General features: G+C 40.7%; 1 protein-coding gene across 7 annotated transcripts in view; it reads right to left on the bottom strand.

Annotated features, from left to right (window-relative positions):
• The window catches only part of ccdc24 (coiled-coil domain containing 24), a 108,548-nt gene that overhangs the window by 9,260 nt on the left and 76,801 nt on the right, over positions 1 to 22,487 (bottom strand). For all 7 annotated transcript variants that reach the window (XM_043699072.2, XM_087990555.1, XM_043699073.2 and 4 more), the window contains 2 exons: positions 18,004 to 18,058; positions 3,472 to 3,541 (listed from right to left, as the gene is read on the bottom strand). In XM_043699072.2, coding sequence (XP_043555007.2) covers positions 3,472 to 3,541; positions 18,004 to 18,058 — 125 coding nt within the window. The remainder of the gene's footprint in view (positions 1 to 3,471; positions 3,542 to 18,003; positions 18,059 to 22,487) is intronic.

The raw sequence follows: 22,487 nt of genomic DNA, 5'->3' as shown, positions 1-22,487 counted from the left end.
AAATAGGGTTTAAAAAAGGGCATAGATAGATGAAACTGGGGCTTCTTCTAGCATTTACAAAGCAAACCGCGAGTTAAATCATCTGATTTTTTTTTTTACTAATTCTTCGCTTCTTCAACATTCAAACTTCTCATATTTGTATAGTTTTCAGCGTGTGAAGTCAAAAAGGAGAACCATCAGCCATTGAATAACACTCTACTTTGATTTAGCATTCTTTCTAAAACTACAAGGCTCTTACCTGAAACTTATAGTTGCAAGCTTGTAAAGGAGTTAATAATTTTAAAGATCCACAAACATAGCTAAAAATATTCACACTTTATAAATTTTTAGAAGGGAGGTTGAAAAGGGAGAGGAGAATATGATTTTAATGTTATTGTTAAATATACAGTTTGCTGAATATCCTCACCAATTCATTGTACATTAATATTTGCACATAAACCTTTGTTTCCATTATATTGAACAGTTTAAAGTTGCTGACAAACCAATGTGGGGGCAGCACGGTGTCTGAGTAGTTAGCACCGCTGCCTCTCAGTGCCAGGGACCTGGGTTCAATTCCAGCCTCAGTGACTGTCTGTGGAGAGTTTGCACATTCTCCCGTGTCTGCGTGGGTTTCTGCCGGGTGCTCCGGTTTCCTCCCACAATCCAAAAATGTGCAGGTTAGGTAAATTGGCCATGCTAAATTGCCAGTTGTGTTGGGTACATTAGTCAGGGGTAAATGTGGGGGTTTGGATCTGGGTGGATTACTCTTCGGAGGGTTGGTGTGGACTTGTTGGGCCGAATGGCCCGTTTTCCATACTGTTGGGAATCTAATCAACTTATGAGATAGTGAGGACTGCGGATGCTGGAGAGTCAGAGTGGGTAGAGTGAGGCCCTGGAAAAAGCAAAGCAGGTCAGGCAGCATCTGAGCAGCAGGAAAGTCAATGTTTCAGACAGAACCGTTCATCAGTCTGATGAAGGGTCCTGTCCGAAAGATCAACTCTCCTGTTCCTCAGATGCTGCCTGACCTGCTGCGCTTTTTCCAGCGATAGCCTACTTATAATCTATATTCCTGCCTTTTTCCTCCGTAACCCTCTATTCCCTTACTGATTTAAAAATCAGTCTATCTCAACTTTGAATATAGATATCAATCAGACCATGATGGCCCTCTGCAGTAAAGAATTCCACAGATTCATCATCCAGAGAGAAATGAAAATCCTCTAATCTGACTTGAATGGATAACTCCTTATTCTGAGATAACGCGTTCTGGTTTCAGACTCTCCGAAAAGGGGAAAGTCTCTTCACATTTACACTGGCAAGAACCCGAATCATCGTAGTGCTTCAGTAAGGTCTCCATTAGTTCTCCTAAACTCTGAGTACATTCCTGATGAAGGGCTTTTGCCCGAAACATCCATTCTCCTGCCCCTTGGATGCTGCCCAACCTGCTCTACTCTTCCAGCACTCCACTCTCGACTCGAGTATAAACTCGACCTACTCGGATGACACGGTGACTCAGTGGTTAGCACTGTTGCCTCACAGCACCAGCACCAGGTTCGATTCCCACCTCGGGCAACTGTCTGTGTGGAGTTTGCACATTCTCCCCGTGTCTGCATGGGTTGCCTCCCACAATCCAAAGATGTGCAGGTCAGGTGAACTGGCCATGCTAAATTGCCCATAGTGTTAGGTTCATGAATCAGGGGGAAATGGATCTGGATGGGTTACTCTTTGGAGGGTCGGTGTGGACTTGTTGGGCCGAAGAGCCTATTTCCACACTGTAGGGAATCTAAACTCTAATCTACTCAACTCTCCTCAAATAAAAATCTTCCATACCTAAGCATCAACCAAGTGAACCTTAGTATATCTTTTCTTATATACAGAACCAGAACTCTTTATGGTATTCCAGCCATGGCCTAATTTGTACATTCCCTTTGGAATAAAGGCCAACATTTCATTTGCCTTGCCTATTACCTACTGTCTTTTGTGAATCATGTATGAAGACACCAAAATCCCTCTGTGCTGCATCTTTCTGCAATCTTTCCCACAATATAATAATTAAACAACATTTATGTCTTCTTTTCTTCCTGCCAAAGTGTGTAACCTCACATTTTTTATTATTTTCCATCGGCCAAGATTTTGCCCACTCCCCTCTGTAGACTCCTTGTGTCATTCTCACTACTTGCCTTCTCATCTATGTTTGTGTTATCCATAAATTTGTTCTGAGGAAGGATCACTGGATCCAAAACATTAACTCTGAATTCTCCTCAGAGATGCTGTAAGACCTGCTGAGCTTTTCCAGCAATTTCTGTTTGTGGATCCATGTCACTAACATATGTCGTAAATAACTAACTCCAGCACTGATGCTCATGTCATTCCACTGGTTACAGGTGGCCATCCTCAAAACACCCCTTTTATCCCAAATGTCTTCCATTAGTTAACCAATGCTCTATCCATGCTAATATACTACTCCCAGCACCATGTGCTCTTACCTTATCAACTTTCCTTATGTGTGGTACCTTATGTAATGCTTTTTAGAAATCTATCCTACCTGCTACTTCCTGAAAGAACTACTCGCCTGAGCACATTATAGGTTGCAAAATGCTTTGCTATTACTCCTTGATAACATTTTCCCGAAAAAAGATGTCAAGCTAAGCGGCTTATAGTTACCCCTCTTGTCTCTCCCCTCCCTTTTGAATGAGGATATTACATTGGCAATCCTCTGATCCACATGGACCTTTCCAGTAGACAAGGATTCTTGGATGATTACAACCAGCGCATTGACAATTACTGTAGATACAGCCTTCATCATAGGCTGCAACCCATTAGGTCCATGGGTCTTATCAGCCTTTAACCCCAGTAATACTTTAATGATAAAGGTAGTATTTATCTTCTTGCGCCTCGCCTCTTCACCTCAAACAAACACTGCTAACCTCTTCATTATTTAGTAAGTTTGGAATGCCATTCTATCATTTACGCTGGAGACTAACGCAAAATATTTGTTTAACTCCTCCACCATTTCCTGGATTGCCATTACTAGTTCCTCAGGCTCATTTGCTAAGGGCCAAATGTTCACTGATGCCTCTCTCCCTTTTTAGACATTTCAAGCAGCTTATACTGTTCATTTTTATTTTACTAGCCAGTCTATCCTCAGTTTATTTTTTCCTGCTCATGTTATTTTGGCCATCTTTTGCTGACAATTAAAACTTACCCCTTCCTCCAAATGACCACTGATCTTTGACACGTTATGTGATTTTATTGATACTGTCCATAACATCCTTTATTAATCATAGTTGGTTTATCCTCTTCCTAGAACACTCCTTCCTCACTAGGATGTTGCTGAGTCATGAACGTTGTTTTTTAAAAACGTCGGTCAATGTACATTAACAGTCTTTTTTGTTTTAAAACTAAACTCCTTTCTCAGTTTACTCCAGCTGACCCCACCTTAATTACATTAGTAAGCATAATATAGAACTCAAAACACACATAATAAAAATATACCTGCAATTGATGGAATTGTACTTTGCATCATTGAATTCAAGCTGCAATTATGTTCTTCTTCTATGCATTCCTACAAAAGGAAGACAGTCATATATTATCATTCCTTTACAAAGGCACTGGTTCGCCAATTCACGCTCTGCAAAAAGCTAAGGAGCAGTTCTAGCTTGGTGAAGCCAGTGGTCAGTTGTGCTTGAAACTAAGTACTATAGTAGAGGCACCAGAATCCAGAGGAGGATAAACTCAAGAAAGGAAAGTGAACAACCAGAATAGGAGCAGGCAATGAGGCAGTGCACAACAAAGCAGCAGTTTCAAGACCACACTGACAAAAGTGAGCAACTAGAACCCCTTTAAACTTTAAAGAATTAAAGTTACATGAGAGTTGATTACCCACCATATCACAATGTCAGGGGGGGGGAGGGGGGGAGGGGGTATGGAGGTGATAGTGAAGAGTTATCAAGAAGCCTATGAGATCTGAATTGATTACATTTGCTACTTGGTCCGTGCTGTGGTTTGTTCAGTCAATATCAATCACCAATATTTGCTACTATAATCTGTGATGCTAGAATAAGTCGCATATGTATCGAAAAGTGTTTTACTATTCTAATGCTGCACAATGAAATTTACTGCTGTTTGTTAAAACAGTGGAGGGTGGCTATAATCTCTTAGTAAGTCTTATACATCTCTCATTTTGTCAAAATTGTTCCTTTGCTAGATTATAACATTATTTGGAAGTCTGGTCAGAAATCATAGCAGCACTAACACTGTTAGATTGTCATATATCTTAGTTGAACACAATTATTTTACTGGAATAATGTTCAGTCAAATATTTTCAATTGCCCTTTTTGAGCTAATATCAGAGACAAGTTTGAACACCATTAACTTTGAATGATCATTTATTGATTGAGAAAGGATTATTGTAATAGAAAAAGAAAAGTGACAGAGTGGACCAAACAGAATAAAGAATCATAGAATCCCTACAATGCTGGAACAGGTCCATTCAGTCCATCGAGTCCACACTGACTCTCCAAAGAGCAGCCCACCCAGACCCCTACTCTATCCCTGTAACCCCACATTTACCACGGCTAGCTCACATAACCTGCATAACCCTGGATACTACGGGACAGTTTTAGCATGGTCACTCCACATAACCTGTACATCTTTGTACTGTCAGAGGAAACTTCTTTAAGATGTATTTTCTCTTACTATTTTCTCCTTTATAACCATATACGTTCTTTGATATACTCTCACAGTAGCTTTGCAAATTTGGCCCAAATTTGATACTATATATTTCTTTCCTCCATGTTTCTTTTTCTGAGGATAAACATGATTCTAAAAGATTGTTGATCTGTAATTGTTGTGAAAAACAAGCATAATGTTGTACATGTTTGTGGGGCAGGGGTGGGAGAGAATTGTTAAGGATTTTAAAATCAATCACTAAGGATTTTCCAGCCAACTATTCCAAAAGCCCAAAATCTTTAGCAGTTGGTAACTGTAATGATCTGAACTTCTGACAAATTACCTTACAGTTCAAGATCTGATGTCATATACTATGCAAATTCTGACAAAAAGAAAATAATTCCTTTATTTTTGCTTTACCACCACTGCTACTTACATTTATAAAATTTCTGCATGGTCTTATGTAAAATATATTAGTAAACTATGCTGGACAGTAGCAGGGGAAAAACAGCGGTTTTTCCAAAGTACATCAGTATCACCCTGTCTTCTACTCACCCAATAGCCACACCTCGTCAACAACTGTCAAAACATTTTTTAAAAAGCAGTGAAACTGATCAAGTTACTGCTAGAATGTGGACCAGAACACTCCACTTTGCAGCAGTGATCTGTATTTTGCTGCAGACTAGCAATCTGACTCACGATCGCAGCTATGACACACATATTGTGGATTTGCAACTAAATTCCACCTTTAGGATATTGTCAGGAACGCTTAAATCCATTCCCCATGATGACACCACACTTTGTGTGACCGAAAAGGTCATGAGCAATACTGACTTTCCCACTTACAAAGATTTGAAAAATCTTCCAAACAAGTGCTTAAAATCATACAGTCCATTCTGTAGCTGCAGCATTTAATATTCATCCAGAATATTCATCCTGTTAGCATCAGCCCACTATCCTGATAGACAGTAATCAATTTCTCAACTCAGGCCCAGCAGCTGAGATCCCAGGGCTGAACCCTAATGAATCTTCCCACATGTGGGCAGCAGTCCCAACTCCATTGGTTAAAGATGGGAAAGGATGTGATTGCAGCTATGAATTCCAAACCATGACACACACTGCATCAATGATCTGGCTAAGAACCAATGAAAGAGGCACCTCCTTTTACAATTCACCATTGAAGGAGTCAGTCAGATGGATAACCAAACTAGACAATCCATTGCAAGATTCTGTCATCATACTATAGTTGCATGGTGAAAACTACACCAACCATAGATGTGATCTATATGGACTCAATTAAGGTGTTCGACAAGGTTCCCCATGGGAGACTAGTTAGCAAGGTTAGATCTCATGGAATACAGGGAGAACTCGCCATTTGGATACAGAACTGGCTTAGTGGTAGAAGACAGAGGGTGGTGGTGGAGGGTTGTTTTTCAGACTGGAGGCCTGTGACCAGTGGAGTGCCATAGGGATCGGTTCTGGATCCTCTACTTTGTCATTTACATAAATGATTTGGATGCGAGCATAAGAGGTACAGTTAGTAAGTTTGCAGATGACACCAAAATTGGAGGTGTAGTGGACAGCGAAGAGGGTTACCTCAGATTACAACAGGATCTTGACCAGATGGGCCAATGGGCTGAGAAGTGGCAGATAGAGCTTAATTCAGATAAATGTAAGGTGCTGCATTTTGGCAAATCAAATCTTAGCAGGACTTATACACTTAATAGTAAGGTTTTAGCGAGTGTTGTTGAACAAAGATCTTGGAGTGCAGGTTCATAGCTCCTTGAAAGTGAAGACGCAGGTAGATAGGTTAGTGAAGAAGGCGTGTGGTATGCTTTCCTTTATTGGTCACAGTATTGAGTACAGGAGTTGGGAGATAATTTTGCAGCTGTACAGGACATTGGTTAGGTCACTTTTGGAATATTGTGTGCAATTCTGGTCTCCTTCCTATCGGAAAGATATTGTGAAACTTGAAAGGGTTCAGAGAAGATTTACAAGAATGTTGCCAGGGTTGGAGGATTTGAGCTATAGGGAGAGGTTGGATAGGCTGGAGCTGTTTTCTCTAGAGCGCAGAGACTGAGGGTTGACCTTATAGTGGTTTATAAAATCATGAGGGGCATGGATAGGATAAACAGACAAAGTCTTTTCCCTGGGGTGGGGGAGTCCAGAACTAGAGGGCATAGGTTTAGGGTGAGAGGGGAAAGATATAAAAGAGACCTACGGGGCAACTTTTTCATGCAGAGGGTGGTATGTGTACGGAACAAGTTGCCAGAGGAAGTGGTGGAGGCTGGTACAATTGCAACATTTAAAAGGCATGTGGATGGTATATGAATAGGAAGGGTTTGGAGTGATACGGTGCTGGCAGGTGGGACTAGATTGGGTTGGGATATCTGGTCGACATGAACGAGTTGGACCGAAGGATCTATTTCAGTGCTGTACACCTCTATGACTCTTTGTCTCTGAGAAGGGAAATAAAAGACACGCATATCCAATATGAAGAAATGATTTGATTAATTTCTAAACCCAGTCTCCTCTCCAGATCTGTACACCTGCACCGCAAGACCAGTCACATATCTCCACTTGTGTTTAATGATCCTCGGACTCTGAATTCTTAGGTAAGTAACTGCTTAAGGGACGTCCCTAATGTTTTGTTTTGGGTAATGACGTAATGCTGATATATTCACTAATATTGATGTTTTCATTTTAACATCTTTTAACACAGACTTCCTGAAATCTACACATAACCTCTTCCCTGGGGCTTCTAGTCCCTGCCTCAGTCTAGAAGTCCTTCCTCCCTTGGCACCAGTTCCTCTACTCCATCTTTACTTATCAAGTCCCCAGTGCCTTTGTGAACGTCAAGAACTTCAGCTGCTTTGCCAACCCTGCCCTGGCTCCAGACTTCTTGCATGGCCCAGCTGTCACCCCAGTTTGTGCTTCTGCGTGTTCTTTTTTAAACTTAGCCCTGGATTTGTTCTTCAGTTGGTTCCCACTTCTTGATGCAACCTTCTACTCTCCGTTGAAGTCATGGGCTCCATCTCATGGTAGAAATTAGTTGGTGCGGGTTATCCTGGCCGACTGCAGTAAACCTGCACTGAACAATGTTTACCATCAGATGGAGCCTGGGCAATCAAAGTACAGTTAACTATTAGTGAATAACTATCTTCAACAATAATGCGCCACACTTCATAATATTTTTGTAATACTTATTTGATTCAATTTATTTTGCTAGTTATTTCAGCTGGAAATGCAATTTCTTTTTATTAAGCGAAGAATACTCCTTTTCAAAATTCTGTTTTAGACTCCAGAAGCATTAGCTAGTTTAACGTAAAACTTTAGGATTCCTTTTGTAAACCACTTTTACTTCTGCCGATATTTTGATATTTTTAACTGCGTTCACAAATCAACTCTCCAGCCCCTGCTTGGTGTCTGTGCTATCATTTGTGGAACATTTAAGAAGTTAATCAGGGTGGGATATCGGTAATTTGGCTTGGCAGACATGTGCATAATAACTTTTATTCAACTAGAAAAACAAAGTATGACTATAAACCTTTGGCTGTGATGAAATGGTAAGTTCCCAATTTAACTACTAAATTAAAATGAACAGAACAGTACATATCATATGCAAACATACAAGGTGGGCTGCGGAAGATAACACAGTTGGAAGTGACCAAGCTTAACATTAATAAGTAGTTAACTTGTAGAATAGCTATCTACTTTTTTCTGGCATTATCCAAATTCAAAAGTCAAAAGAATGCACGGAAATGAACATAGAACTATATACATCTAAGCCATGTTGACAGAGCAACTAATCTGTGAATCTGCGGAAATGGTCAAGTAATAGTGCTAAACACTAGTGTTCCAGACCAATGCCAATTAATCACATTCCTCTTCTAGTTGTCATGCTCCACTCTGCTTCTTTTGCCTCTCAGCTGTCCTTCTCCACAACTGCACCTTCCTTGATCTCCTTTCCAACTCACCATTACTTTACAGCAAACATCTTCTGCGACAAATCACCCAAAGTTCAAAATCTTTTCTCAATCTGAATTTTGATTCTTTTTAATATTCAGTTGTGGGATGTGCATGTTGCTGGCTGGCCAGCACTTATTGCCCATCCTTAATTGACCTTGAGAAGGTGGGGATGAGCTGCCTTCTTGAATTGTTGCAGTCCTCATGCTGTATATTGACCCAAAATGTCATTATGGTGGAAATTCCAGGATTTTGAACCCACAAAAGGTGAAGGAATAGTGATATATTTCCAAGTCAGGACAGTGACTACCTTGGAGAGGAACTTGAAGTTGGTGTTCCATACATCTACTGCCCTGGTCCTCAGAGATGAAAGTGGTTTTGGGTTTGGAAGGTGCTGCCTCGTCATCTTCAGGGAATTTCTGCAATGCATCTTGTAGATAGTACACACCGCTGTTCCCGAGTGTCGGTTGGGGAGGGAATGGATGCTTGTAGATGTGCTGCCAGTCAAGCGACTGCTTTGTCCTGGACGGCTTCAAGCTTCTTGAGTATTGTTGGAGCTGAACCCAACCAGGCAAGTGGGGTGTATTCCATCACACCCCTGACTTGTGCCTTGTAGTTGGTAGTCAGGCGACGAGTTTTTGGATGCAATATTCCTGGCCTCTGGCCTGCTCTTGTAGGCTCCACATTTAAATGGAGAGTCCAGTTGAGCTTCTGGTCAACGATAACCTCTAGGGAGGTTGACAGTGCTAGATTCGGTGATAGCAACACCACTGAATGTCAAGGGGCAGGGATTGGATAGGCTCTTAATAGAGACAGTCATTGCCTGGCATTTGTGTGGCACAAATATTTGCAAATTTTCAGCCCAATCCTGGATATTATCCAGATTTCATTGCATTTGAACATAAACTGCTTTAGTATCTGAGGAGTCACAAATGGTGCTGACTATTCTGCAATTATAGGTAAACATCTCCACTTTGGACTTTATGATGAAAGGGAGGTCTTTGATGAAGCAGTTGAAGATGCTTGGGCCTGGAACACTACCCTGTGGAGCTCCTGCAGATGTGCTGGAGCTAAGATGCCTGACCTCCTACAGCCACAAACATCTTCCAATTTGCCAAATATGTGTATAACCAGACTTTGTGCCTTTTAGCATTCACAATCACAGTTGAATTGCATGATCCATTATGCATTCTTTATGAATTTAGATATTCTTCAGTCGTGTCCTTAATGTCTTAAAGGTGTCAGTTATAGCTCGGTGGTAGTAGTCTTTTCTGAGAAGTGAGAGTTCAAGCCTCATTCCACGTGCTTAAGTCCACTAAAAGCAAGTCATTTTAGTGCAGTACTGAGAAATGTTGCATGTTTCTTGGACTCACTTTGTTGGACATAAAAGATCTCCAAGTAATAGCTTAAAGAAAACTAGTGTTCTGGCCAATATTTATCACTCAATCAACATAATTACAATATTATCTCATTCCTGTGTATGAAAATACTTTTTTAAAAAAATGCAGCAGTTAATTTTCACAATGTGCAGGGAGTACACTTGAAAATACACCATTTAAATGGCTATAAAGATATTTGCGATATCCTGAGATTGCAAAGGATCTAACATAAATATTGATTTGATCTCAGTCCAGATCACCAAACTTATGTGTGATCTGGCTAAGGACCAGAATCTTCTAGCTTTGAAGTAGACACAGAAAGAGATTCAGGGATTTATTAAGAGAATAAAGTCTCAAGATTCCAGAATTTGGAACAAAACAATAAACTTTACAATACAAAGTTAGAACAGTAATACAATTCACATGTGCACCTTATTTCTAACACGCAGAATAAATGTGAGATTAACATGGGTAATAGACTGCAATCAAACACCGTACAGCACACATCAAGTAACAAATGTGATAAAGACAGATCACTATGGATTTTGGAGCAATTCTCTCCAGACTTTAAAACATTTTGGGTCATCAAATCTCACAATCTCACTAAGAATCACAATTCGTCACTTTCTCCAATCTGGCTTTGAAAATCCCTGTCACAAGCTGCTCTTAATGATTTTTCTTGTTCTGGTTTATTACCTGTTCTCCCAGGACTCAAACTGTAGTGCAGTGGGAAGGGAGATTAAGGACAGCGTAATTATAGAGTCATATAGCCCAAAAACAGACACTCGGTATAACTAGTCTGTGCCGACCAGACAACCGAATCTGGCAGGATCCCATTTGTCAGCATTTGGTCTATATCCCTTGAAACCCTTCAATTCAGATACTTTTTAGAAGTTGTAATTGTACCCACCTTCACCACTTTCTCTGGTAGCTTGTTCCAAACAGGCACCACCCTCTATGTGAAAAGGTTACCCCACAGGTCCTTTTTAAATCTTGCCCCTCTCTCATTAAATCTATGCCCTCCTGTTTTAGACTCAAGTTTGGAAGTTTGGATAAAAACCTTAGCTATTCATCCTATCCATGTCCCTCATGATTTTATAAACCTCTAAAGTCACCTCTCAGTCTCCGACACTCCAAGGAAAAGAGCCCCAGTCTATTCAGACTCTCCCGGCAGCTCAAACCCTATAAACATCCCTATAAACATTGGTTGCCAACACTCCCCAGAGCCCTACCATTAAGTGTATACGTTCTGTACTGATTTGCCTTATCAAAATGCAAAACCTCACATTTATCAAAATTAAACTCCACCTGCCACTCCTTGACCCATCTGATCAAGGTCCCATTGAACTCTTGAGATAATCCTCTTTGCTGTCCACTACACCACCTTTTTGGTGTCATCTGCAAATTTACTAACCATCATCCTATATTCAGATCCAAATCATTTATATAAAATGACAAAAAACAGTCAGCACCGATCCTTGGCACACTGCTCGTCACAGGCCTCCAAACCGCAAAGCAACCCTCTACCACCACCCTGTCGCTTACCTTCAAGCCAATTTTGTATCCAATTAATTACCTCTCCCTAGATCCCATGTGATCTAACCTTACTAACCAGTGTATCATATGGAACCCTGTCAAATGCTTTACTGAAGTCTATATAGACAGCATCTATATCTCTGCCTTTTTGTCAGCTCGTCAAAAAACTCAATCAAATTAATGAGACATAATTTCCCCCACACACAGCTGAGGAAGATGACAGACAAAAGAAACAGAGTGGAGCATGACAATTAGAGCAGAACAAACATAACTCGAGCTCTTCAACAACAGATAGCTTCATCAAATCCGTTGAATTTGGTTGAGTAACAGTACCACTTCAAATTTATCTTTCTTCCACTATTCTTCCATCACTTTACCTTTTTTTTGTTAAACTCTTCAATTCTTACACTATTCTCTTGAAGTCTTTATAGCTATTTTGTTCCTACTCTATTCCAAGTATACTTTGCACAGCCTGACCCATGATCTCCAATTTCTGTATTTGAAGTTGTCAGAGGGCCCTAACTCTATGTCGTGAAGATCTTTTTTGTCATCCCATTATACTTTGAATACTAATTTCTTCATACAGAAGTCTTCAAATAAATTGTGATAACTAGTGGGATATTAGCCCCTTTCTTCTGTGATAAGCATTGGTCAAAAAACTGCACACCATTTTGGCATATGGAAGTTATGTTATTTTAATAAAACACTGCTCAAATGTTTTGCTGAAAGAGAAGTTGTTCTGACAAAACATTTTCCATCAGTTTTCCTGAAAAACTAAAATGAAATTTGTCAATAGACTATGGCAGGTTTCAACAATGCCCAGAATACTTCTGCAGTCATGATTAACTAATATCACTGTCACTCAGATTATCCCCATGACAACATGCCAATTGAAGCTGAAGAAAGTAAATTGTTACCTCAGCTAATATAAGGTACATAACAGCTGCTGTTATTGGAGACATAGCTTCGGGATTTAATCTACCAACGCAACTGTTAAAAAGCTGCATGTCGCTTCAATAAACTGGGATATTGCCTACAACTTCAATTAGTGGTGTTCTGAAATCCATGGTTGACTGAAAAAGCATTTTTAGTTGTGTAAAATGAGATGGATTTGGCATTTGTCAAAGTGTCAGAAGATGTTTTCCATTTGCAAAAGGTTTCCTGTGTAATGATGGAAGAACATTGGAAACCTTGCCAACAACATATCTGGGCTTTATACTTTCAAACTCTCCTGACAAGCTGCAGTTGCTGGAGTTGCCAGTTCAAAAAAGCAAAATTTATGTTCAAAGTTCATGATTGGTCTCCTTTTCTGATTACAATGCAATTTAATGATGCCATCTAGCTGGGGAGTATAAAAATAATGGGTACAAGGAAGTACTTGACTTGGAAGTATAAGGCACAACTTAAGAAAACTGCAGATGACAAACTTGTAAATATTGTGATTAGAATAGTTCCTGTACTTCAAGAGGACATAAGCAGGCAGCATATAATTGAGTAGGAACAAGTGACGACCGCAAATGCTGGAGATCAGAGTCAAAAAGTGTGGTGCCGGAAAAGCACAGCAGGTCAGGTTGGATCACGAGCAGAAGAGTCGGCGTTTCAAGCATAAGCTCTTCATCAGGAACGTGGGGTGGGGGGGCCCAAGGGGGTGAGAGATACCACTTGAACTTCCCCTTCCACTCTGCCAAGGACATACAAGTACCGGACCTCCTCCACTGCCAAATCCTAGCCACCTGACAACTGGAGGAAGAACACCTCATCTTCTGCATTGGCACCCTCCAACCACATGGAATCAATGTTGATATCACCAGTTTCCTCATCTTCCCTCCCCTCACCTCATCCAAGGTCCAACCCTCCAACTCGGCACCGCCCTCTTGAACTGTCCTACCTGTCCATCTTCCTTCTCACCTATCCGCTCGACCCGCCGCTCTGACCAATTACCATCAGCCCCCACCTTCATCTACCTATCGCATTCCTAGCTATGTTCCCCCAGCCAACCCCCCCCCCTCCCATTTATCTCTCAGCCCCCTTGCCCACTGCCCCCCCCCACCCCACATTCCTGATGCTCAAAATATGCACTCATGTTCCTCAGGTACTGTGCTGCTGTGCTTTTCCAGTGCCACACTTTTTGACTCACAAAGCATATGATGTTGAGTGCTGCGGTCATGATGTAAAGTCAGTGGGTGTAAAGTTATACATTTTGGTATGAAAAATGAAGACAAGGAATGAAATGAAGGATATAATTAGGTGAATTGACCATGCTAAATTGCCTGTAGTGTTAGGTGAAGGGGTAAATGTAGGAGAATGGGTCTGGGTGGGTTACGCTTCACCGGTTCAGTGTGGACTTGTTGGGCCGAAGGGCCTGTTTCCACACTAACTGATGTAATCTAATAATTGTAAATAGGATGTAGCTACAGTGATATCTAGGCTGTATGTACACAGATCATAGGACAGGTTGAGAAAGCAGATTTAAAAAAAAGGGGGATTCTGGGTTTTATAAGTAGAGGCAGAGAGAACAAAAAGCAAGGAAATTATGGCGAATCTTGGATTGGCTTCAACTGGAGTAGAATGTCTAATTCAACACACTTTGGGAAGGATATGAAGGCATAAGAGATGACATAGAAAAGATTTACAGGAATGGTTCCAGGAATGAAGTACTTTAGATGGGGATTGGGAGAGTTGTTCTCCGTAGTGAAGGTAAAGAGGTTTGATGGAGATGTTCACAATCATGAGGATTCTGAACATAACAGACTATTTCCAGAGTTGAAGCATCAAGAACCAGAGAACACAAATTTCAAGAAAATAGCAAAGGAACTAAAGGTGACATGAGAGAATTTTTTTTTTATTTTAATACAATCAGTGGCTAATCTCTTGAATAGCTTCCCTGAAAATATGGTGGAAATAGATTCAATTGTAGACTTTCAAAAGGAAATTGGTTAATTATCTGAACAGAAATAAATATTGCAGGGCTATAGGAAAAAGGGAACAAAGTGGTATTAGCTAAATTTCTCTTGCATGGAGAACAGGGTCAATGACTTATGTGACTCTCCAGCATCGGCAGTCCTCACTATCTCCTGATCAGTGACTTCTTCACAGGTTGTAAATATTCTATGATTTTATCAGAAAAGCATTAGAGTTTCCCACAAATGTATACTGATGGATTTCAAACACGTTGCAATTTTACTGAGACTTTCTGTTTCTAGGAATATAGGGTCAGGAGTAAGCCATTCAGCCCCTGGAGCCTATTCCAAAATTCAATGAGATTCTGGCTGATCTGTGGCCTAATTTCGTATACCTGCATTTGGTTCATATCCCTTAACAACTTTGTTTAACAAAACTTTATCTATCTCTGATAGAAACTTAACAACTGAACCTGTCACCACTGTCAATTGTGGAAGAGAGTTCCAGACATCGACCATCCTTTGTGTGTAGTTTCTGCTTTTGTTGTATCATAAATTAATATCTGTATTCCACCAACATTTGTAAAGGATAGTGCTAGCTAAACAGACACAATCTGCTAAAATCCTAGTCCTGATAATGAAAACCTTTAAACAGAATTCATCCCAAAGGTGGGTCTTGATTGCATATGGCTACCTCCTTTGGTAACTTGGTTCATTGTGGCTTATGGAATGTAATTGCTCTGAAATATACTCTTTCAAAAATAAAAAAATAATAAAGAGTTGAAGTCTCCCCAGGTGAAGTTGAAAAAGAACTGTGTATTTATGAACTTAGCACTCTTGCAACTATAAAACAACAGGCAATCAAAAGAAACCAGAACAAAATCTGCTGGAACAACCGAGTACAATGGGCAGCACCTGTGAAGAAAAAATGAAGTCAACATTTTGAGTTCAGTGACCGTTCTTCAGAACTGCAAGTAGCTAGGAAAAGATGATTTTTATGATGATGACAGGGGTGGGGTGAGGGAGGGTAAGTGGATAGGTGGAAGTAAAGATCAGGAGAGAAAGTAGGTTAGGCAGATAAAGGAATGGGTGATAGAGTAAACTTCAGAACTTTAATAACTGTTCACAGACTGAAAGCAGCAGCAATAACTCTGAAATAAACTATTAAGGAACAAGGACAAATGTATACATGAATTGAAAGCAATTAGCCACGTGTGGGAGGAGAAGGCAAAGCTACAGGAACAAAACTGTTTTAACAACTGCTTGATAAATAGGTGCCTTATGCCACAAAGACAATTGATTACTCTGCAGAAGTATTTAAGGAGTTAATCTTAATCTGTGTCTTGAAAAGGACAGTCAATGCCAAATGTAACAAGAAACAAAGGAACTACTTCTGATAAGGTGGCAAGCTACAGACTTGATGGTTCTAGAGGTGTAGTCAATAATTTGGATGAAAGAATCTAAACGGTTATCAATAATGTTACGCCACAAACTTAGAATTCAATTCGGGAATCCTCAGAATAGAACTCTGGAAAACAACACTACACAAGGACATGTCCAGAGAATAGACACAGTTGGGAGGAATCATACTAAATTTCATCTTTAACCGGGTAATAATCAAGTTGAGTTGTGAGGCTTAAATTTCTTTACTGAGGGGTCTTATTTTGGTTGCTATATGTAATAACGTTTAAATAATTGTTTCAGTATTTGATTGCCTGTGATATTTCTTAATGAAAAGTTTTATACAATTATAGTGATCATGTTAAATTGACATTAAATATTAAATGTATTACCATGGATAATTACACTATGACTCAAATTACACATCAGCCCGTGTCCTAATTTCTGTGTTGAGTATTTTGTGGCCAAAGATTACATATCTGGCCCATGGGATTAAAGTGAAGCAAATTGAGCTGGATATGAAAGCACTATTGTTGTATTCATCCACTTATTCCAAATAAAGGTGTGATACTTGTGGAATTTCTTCCATCTTTTCCTTTCCCATCCCCAATATTCCATACTTGGAATGATTTAAAGAATCAATATTTACATCATTACTCATTATACTTGCCTTGAAAAAGTCAGTTGAGATATTTGAATGCTAAGAAATTGCAGCATGTTGCTGTGCAGAGGGACTTGGGTGCCCTTGTGCATGAAGGTTGGTCTGCAGGTGCAACAGGTAATAAAGGCGGAAAATGGAATTTTGTCCTTCATTGCTAAGGGAATTGAGTTTAAAAGCAGAAAGATTACATTACAGCTGTATAGGTTGCTGGTGAGGTCATACCTGGAATATGGTGTAAAGTTTTGGTCTCCTTACTTGAGAAAGGGTATACTGGCACGAGAAGGGACGCAGAGGAGGTTCAATAGGTTGATTTCGGAGTTGAGGGGGTTGGCTTTTGAGGAGAGACTGAGTAGACTAGGATTATATTCATTGGAATTTAGATGAATGAGGGAGGATCTCATAGAAACAAATAAAATTATGAAGGGAATAGATAAAAGTAGACAGGATGTTTCCACTGGCAGGTGAAACTAGGACAAGAGGGCGTAGCCTCAAACGTAGGGGGGGACACATATAGGATTGAATTGAGAAGAAACTTCTTCACCCAGAAGGTTGTGAATCTGTGGAATTCCCTGCCCAGTGAAGTAGTTGAAGCTTCCTCAGTAAATGTTTTTAAAGCTATAATAGATAATCTTTTGAACAGTAAAGGAATTAAGGGTCACAGAGAGAGGGCGGGTGAATGGAGCCGAGGTCACGAAAAGATCAGTCATGATCTGGTTGAATGGCGGAGCAGGCTCGAAGGGCCGGACGGTCTACTCCTGCTCCTAGTTCTTATGTTCTTCTTTTCATAACAGAAGCCATTAAAATTGTATTGTAATTTCTAGATTAAAGAAACACCATCTTGTAAAGTTCATGATGGAACTAATACAAGGACACAATCAATTTTTAAACTACTGATTTGCTAGTTCAAACATCTGAGTTTCATAATTTTAGACAATTGTTGAAGCTAAATTATGAAGAAAATATGTACATAATATATTTCCTGATTTGACATGCAGAATGGAGGAGAGAGTGAGAACTGCAGATGCTGGAGATCAAAGTCAAAGAGTGTGGTGCTGGAAAAGCACAGCTGGTCAGGCAGCATCCTAAGAGCTGGAGAATTGACGTTTCGTGAAAAGCCAATACACCTGCGCCTCGGATGCTGTCTGGCCAGCTTGATATGCAGAATATCATATTCCAGTCATATCTGTGAAGTGAATATGCAGGGTTCCTGGGTGATTGTAAAAATAGAGTTTGGGATAGTGTTGCTTTATTTACAGAAATTTCTGTATTTGCAAGTAACTAGTTCTACAGTAATACAGGAATGTCCAAATATAGGACTTTACTGAAAGTTAACTTTCTGTAAATTTGTGCAATTAGTATAGGCAATTCTACACCTTCAGGCAAACGTCACAGACAATGGAAATTTTTTTGGCTCTTGGCAAGCAAGGCCTTTGAGGTGAACTTAGAGCTCAATAAATCAGTATCATAGACTATGTAACTAATGAATTATATCAGACTCTTTAAGGCCATTTACCTGTAGGAACTGGATATGTTTCTCCAAAGTGTTGCATTCCTCTTGTAAAATAGATCTGGAGAAGATACATACATATCATTAAAACCCAAAAGAATTTATCAAAGTATCTAAACATGGAAGCTGAACTACTCAGATCCTCACTGATAGATGCAGTATAAACTGTCCAAATTATTTTGGATCACATCTACCAATGATGATTTGGAGATGCCGGTATTGGATTGGGGTGTATAAAATTAAAAATCACACAACACCAGGTTATAGTTCAACAGGTTTAATTGGAAGTACTAGCTTTCGGAGTGCCTGATTAAGGAGCAGCGCTCCGAAAGCTCGTGCTTCCAATTAAACCTGTTGAAAACAGAACTGAAGGCGTATTCCTGGTATAGGTCAGACAAAGGTGTTTTTTATTTGAACATTTAACACTGGCAGATATACAAGGCTCTGCTTTTATTATACTTTTGCTTGGAAACACTCTGATGACATTAAAGAATATTCTAAACAAGCAATGACTTTTGACACACACTGTTGTAATTCAACAGATCAGAGTTTTATGGTGGTGTGTTACTGTCTGTAGTCAATAACAGTGCTACATTCAGAGTGTCTGAAGATCATAGTATTAAACCCCAATCCAAAGGCCTACACCCATAATCCAAGCTCGCACATCTGTACACTGCTGATGTTGTGATGTACTGTTGAAGGTACCATCTTTCAGATGAGATACTAAACTGAAGTGCCACCTGCCCTTTCAGATGCACACAAGAGATTCCAGGGAGTTGTTCTCAGATGAGGATGATAGTTCTCCAATTATCTTCACCAATATTTAAAACTGTTAACGAGTAACACAACAAAATAATTCAACATTTATCTCATTCCTTCTTCTGAAATTTTGCTGCAAATAAATTAGCAGTCATCTTTGCAGACATAGTAATAGTCACAACACTCCATTAGATGTAAAGCACTTTGGAATGCCTTAAAGATTGACTATAGATGTCCTAAAAATGCCTCTGCATAATTTGCATTTATTTCCCTCTTGCCCTCAAAGACGATGACCTAGAGTTCGTACCCAGCTGACAGACTAGGAATGAGGCTGCTCCACACTCAATGTACTGGCAGGCTTAATTAGACACAACAAGACTTCAGCCCCTCAATGGAAACAGCCCTCTGGATCTGATCAATCTAATTGACCAACTGCTCCAGCAGAGTTTGTAGTGACACTGCAAGAACTGCAATAAGTCCTAGAGCAAAAGCCCCAAAACATTCCTTTGGTGGCCTTTGTTTTTGTCCCATTCTGTGGGATCTACTATTCTTTACATTTTTATAAGCCCTTTGATTTAATTTTATGGTGTCCCACCCCTTACCTCCTCTGATGCCCAGGGCTGTATTTCTTTTTTGAGGTGGAACTTTTCCTTCTTATGGGTACAAACTGCTTCTGAATAACTAAATGTTACTTTGTACACCCTCCATTGTTCCCAGGTTTATCTATTAGCAGAACTTTCCAGTTTACGGTGGACAGTCTCTGCCACATCGGCAAAAGTGAGGACTGCGGATGCTGGAGGCCAGAGTCAAGAGTGTGGGGCTGGAAAAGCACAGCAGGTTAGGCAATTTTCAAGAAGCAGGAGAATTGACATTTCGCGTAAAAGTCCTTCATCAGGAATCGGGCTTTTGCCCAAAAGGTCGATTCTCCTACTCCTCGGATGCTGCTGTGCTTTTCCAGAATCACACACTCGACTGGAGACTCTGTCTCATCTCATCCCATTGAAGTCTGCCTTACTTAAATCCAAAATTCTAGTATCCAATCTTTACTTATCTCTTACAAACACTACATGAAACTTGATCATGTTATGATAACTATAACATAAGAGTGGCTGTTCAAGCTTACGCTGACCTTCATTTGAGGTCTGTTATTTTGCAAGCATTTGATTTTAATTTTCTGAACCATTCGAGCCTTGGTCGGCAACACTCAATGTGAGGAGAAAGTGAGGTCTGCAGATGCTGGAGATCAGAGCTGAAAATGTGTTGCTGGAAAAGCGCAGCAGGTCAGGCAGCATCCAGGGAACAGGAGAATCGACGTTTCGGGCATAAGCCCTTCTTCAGGAATGAGGAAAGTTTGTCCAGCAGGCTTAGCCTGCTTAGGCTTAGCTTAGCCTGCTGGACAAACTTTCCTCATTCCTGAAGAAGGGCTTATGCCCGAAACGTCGATTCTCCTGTTCCCTGGATGCTGCCTGACCTGTTGCGCTTTTCCAGCAACACATTTTCAACACTCAATGTGAGCCTCATTTTAGAACAGCTTCTTTGTCGTTAAAACAGGATTTCTACCCTGAATTCCCTTTAGAATCTGGCACTTAAATTTACAGTTTGCATTCCTTTGATGAGTCTAGAAATTCAGTGCAATCCAGATGGTAGCTATTACACTTGGAAACTGTCAATGTAATAAGATTAAAAGACAGCAGTTGGTTTTCTCTTATGGACGACAATGTACTTGAAAGTATACTCAGTTTTTTGCAGATGTTTTACTGAATCAAAGGAACATTCTTAACATTGCCAATATGTTAAATTCAATATGAATAATAAGGATTAGTAATGTAACAGAGTAACAGTGCAACTCAGGAATTTCCACGAAATAAAGAACAAATTGATGGAAGAACACGTCCTTTGGTCAGTTGTAAGTTTGGACAGTCACAAAACAATTTTATATGATTTTAATTATGAATACATAACATACAAGTGCTGATAATAAATTAAACAGTAAAGTGGCTTTTTTGTTCAAGGAAGTTATGCAATATGGGATGTGTGGACAATGGAAAATTCACACTGGTATAGTATGAGATGCTTTTCTGAAGTTGGTGCAGTTAGAGGTATTTCATCATGCATTTAGCAAATGTTGTAGCTATCTTTTGTGTCAGTTATATGATTTTATATGTAGAAATATGAAACAAAATTATAAAATAGTTTATCACTGCACGAGACCATTTTGACGATTAAACTTGTGCTAAAGAGTAACACTCCCTTGTCTTTTTCCTGTAGCTCTGCAAATTCTCCTTGGATGATTATTCAATTTCCTTTTGATAGCCAACCTCTCAGGCAGATATGAACCGTGGTTGCTTTAAACAAACTGATCTCATACTGTCATCTGTATTATTGCCAATCACCTTAAATCAACATGCTTGGGTTCTCAACCCTGGCATTATAGAGTCATAGAGATGTACAGCATGGAAACAGACCCTTCAGTCCAACCCGTTCATGCCGACCAGATATCCCAACCCAATCTAGTCCCACCTGCCAGCACCGGGCCCATATCCCTCCAAACCTTTCCTATTAATATACCCATCCAGATGCCTTTTAAATGTTGCAACTGTACCAGCCTCCACCACTTCCTCTGGCAGCTCATTCCATACACGTACCGCCCTCTGCATGAAAAAGTTGCCCCTTCGGTCTCTTTTATATCTTTCCCCTCTCACCCTAAACCTATGCCCTCTAGCTCTGGACTCCCCCACCACAGGGAAATAACTTTGTCTATTCTTTGAACACTTCATCCACTTTACCAACACCTTCCACCCCGACCTCAAATTTACCTGGATCATCTCAGACTCCTCCCTCCCCTTCCTAGACCTCTCCATTTCTATCCCGGGCGACCGAATCAACACGGACATTTACTATAAACCGACCGACTCTCACAGCTACCTAGACTACACCTCCTCCCACCCTGCCCCCTGTAAAAACGCCACCCCATATTCACAATTCCTTTGTCTCCGCCGCATCTGCTCCCAGGAGGACCAGTTCCAATACCGAACAACCCAGATGGCCTCCTTCTTCAAAGACCGCAATTTCCCCCCTGACGTGATCGACAATACTCTCCACCGCATCTCCTCTACTTCCCACTCCTCCACCCTTGAGCCCCGCCCCTCCAATCGCCACCAGGACAGAACCCCACTGGTCCTCACCTACCATCCCACCAACCTCCATATACATTGTATCATCCGTCGTCATTTCCGCCACCTCCAAACGGACCCCACCACCAGGGATATTTTTCCCTCCCCTATCAGCATTCCGAAAAGACCACGCCCGCCGTGACTCCCTCGTCAGGTCCACACCCCCCACCAACCCAACCTCCACTCCTGGCACCTTCCCATGCAACCGCAAGAAATGCAAAACTTGCACCCACACCTCCCCCCTTACTTCCCTCCAAGGCCCCAAGGGATCCTTCCATATCCGCCACAAATTCACCTGCACCTCCACACACATCATTTACTGCATCCGCTGCACCCGATGTGGCCTCCTCTATATTGGGGAAACAGGCCGCCTACTTGCGGAATGTTTCAGAGAACACCTCTGGGACACCTGCACCAACCAACCCAACCACCCCGTGGCTCAGCACTTCAACTCCCCCTCCCACTCCACCAAGGACATGCAGGTCCTTGGACTCCTCCATCGCCAGACCATAGCAACACGACGGCTGGAGGAAGAGCGCCTCATCTTCTGCCTAGGAA

Source organism: Chiloscyllium plagiosum, unplaced genomic scaffold, assembly GCF_037043375.1.
Source record: "Chiloscyllium plagiosum isolate Xiang-an unplaced genomic scaffold, Cpla_swu_hap1 HiC_scaffold_9, whole genome shotgun sequence".
NCBI lineage: Eukaryota > Metazoa > Chordata > Chondrichthyes > Orectolobiformes > Hemiscylliidae > Chiloscyllium > Chiloscyllium plagiosum.
Note: the sequence above shows the minus strand (reverse complement) of the source record. Positions and strands in the feature narration are given on the sequence as shown.